This window comes from Phaethon lepturus, unplaced genomic scaffold, assembly GCF_000687285.1.
Source record: "Phaethon lepturus isolate BGI_N335 unplaced genomic scaffold, ASM68728v1 scaffold19138, whole genome shotgun sequence".
Lineage (NCBI taxonomy): Eukaryota > Metazoa > Chordata > Aves > Phaethontiformes > Phaethontidae > Phaethon > Phaethon lepturus.
In genome coordinates this window covers 2,662-4,338 of record NW_010559933.1, presented here as the reverse complement: position 1 = coordinate 4,338, position 1,677 = coordinate 2,662, and the positions used below count along the sequence as shown (strand labels likewise).

The 1,677-nt window shown below is 62.5% G+C and overlaps 1 protein-coding gene across 1 annotated transcript in view; it reads left to right on the top strand.

Moving 5' to 3' along the window:
* Positions 1–5: 5 nt before the first annotated feature.
* PIGS (phosphatidylinositol glycan anchor biosynthesis, class S) overlaps positions 6–1,677 on the top strand; it is a gene marked incomplete at its 5' end in the record, with an annotated part of 3,668 nt that continues 1,996 nt past the window's right edge. The window contains 5 exon segments of the mRNA XM_010293535.1: positions 6–90; positions 594–683; positions 845–936; positions 1,105–1,303; positions 1,644–1,677. The exon segment at positions 1,644–1,677 is cut by the window's right edge and continues 19 nt beyond it. Coding sequence (XP_010291837.1) covers positions 6–90; positions 594–683; positions 845–936; positions 1,105–1,303; positions 1,644–1,677 — 500 coding nt within the window.

The following is a 1,677-nucleotide window of genomic DNA, read 5'->3' as shown; positions in this document are numbered from 1 at the left end:
CCGTAGTCTTCGCCCCGGGTTCGGTGCCCGGGGACCTGCCGAGGCCACTGCCCTTCAGCGACGTGCAGGAGAGGGAGATTTCCGTGAACTGTGAGAGACCTCTTCGGCTGTCCCTGCCCCATCCGTCCCTCCTGGGTGGCCTCGTCCTTCCCTGGGGGGTCCCTGCGTGCCCACGGCTTCTGTCCCCAGGAGGCTGGCAGGAACCGTCAGCCCGGAGCTCCCTGTAGCCTAAACCCATGTTCGCCAGTATCACCGTATCCTGAGCTGGCAGTACAGGGGAGCAGTGCGGGCAGCAGGGTCCCCGGGGTGTGGGAGGGAAGAGCCCAGCTCCTCTCCCTGGGGATGGGGGCACTGGCAGCCCTCGGGGACTGGGATGTGTCCTGGGTGGTGTGGAGCTGTCCTGCCTGCCACTGCGGACCAGCCGAGGCCGTGTGCCATGGTGGGACAGTCAACTGAGGTTAGAGTTGATGCTCAAAGAGCCTTGTGGTGTGTGTCCCCTGGGGCTGTCCCTTGTCCCTCTTAGCACCTGGCTCCTATGAAGGGCCTGAGGGCCGGGATTAGTGAATTCTCTCAGGCTTTCATCCCCCGGGCAGTGAGAACCAGCATCACGTCCCGCTGTGAGACAGTCTATCGCAGCACCACGACTCAGGAGGAAGCAGCGCTGAATGCGGCTACTGCACAAGGTACTGGAACGAGGGATTGTGATAGCTGGGGGAACTCTGTGGGGGAGCAGGCTCCTCTTTCTGAGGCTGGTTGAGCAGAGGACTCTGCTTTGCTGTGTCTCAGGCTGGGACAGGGATTGGAGTGAAATTCCTAACCCTGCTAATGCCTCCATCTTCCCCAGAGGCTGATGCTGCTCTGCACCTGCTGCAGGACGCCTCGTTGGGCTCTCTGACTGTGTACATGGTTCCTGAAACCTCCTCTCTGCTGCCTCAGGTAGGGAGCAACACTCTGCAGTACCACCCTCTGTGCACTTCACCCCTCAAAGATGCCCTGGGCAGGGGGAAGACATCCATCCCCAGGTTGTCACAGGTGGCACCTGTTCTTCGGCGCATGGGCAGGAGCCAGCCCCGCGCCCGCCCCTCACCCCTGCCCCTTCCTCAGGGCATCAGCGTCTATGTGGGGAAGCACCGCAGTGCCCTGGTGAGGGCTGGGGGGGGTCTGGCCACCCTCCGCACCCGCCTCCGGCAGCTCACGCAGGTGATGTCCTTCACGGCCAGCTCCATCGCTGCCGCCCTCTCAGACCGTGTGCCCGACAGCCCGCTTGGCCCTGACACCCGGCGACACTTGAAATCCAGCCTGGGTATGGACATGCGCCCCAGCCCTGTTCCCTGACCTGGGTAAAGCCGTCTGGCTCTGAGGGGGGAGATCCTGTTCCTGCCGTACTTGTAGCATCCCTGGATATCTTCTAGGGTAACAGACCTCAGGGTCTTCCCTTTGCCCTTAGAAAGTTTTGGGACAGGATCTGTGCTGCGATTGCTGTGTGTTAGGGCACTGGTGCATGACTCGGCATCAGGGAGGGCCAGGGAGGAGGGGGTCAGGTCCTGCTGCTCTTGGGAGCTCTTGTCATGGGCACATGCCCGGCCTCGGCATCAACAGGCAGTGGTCATGCCAGTGCCTCACAGGCTGCGGGTCCTCGGCAGGGTATGCGATCACCTTCACCCTCATGAACCCCGA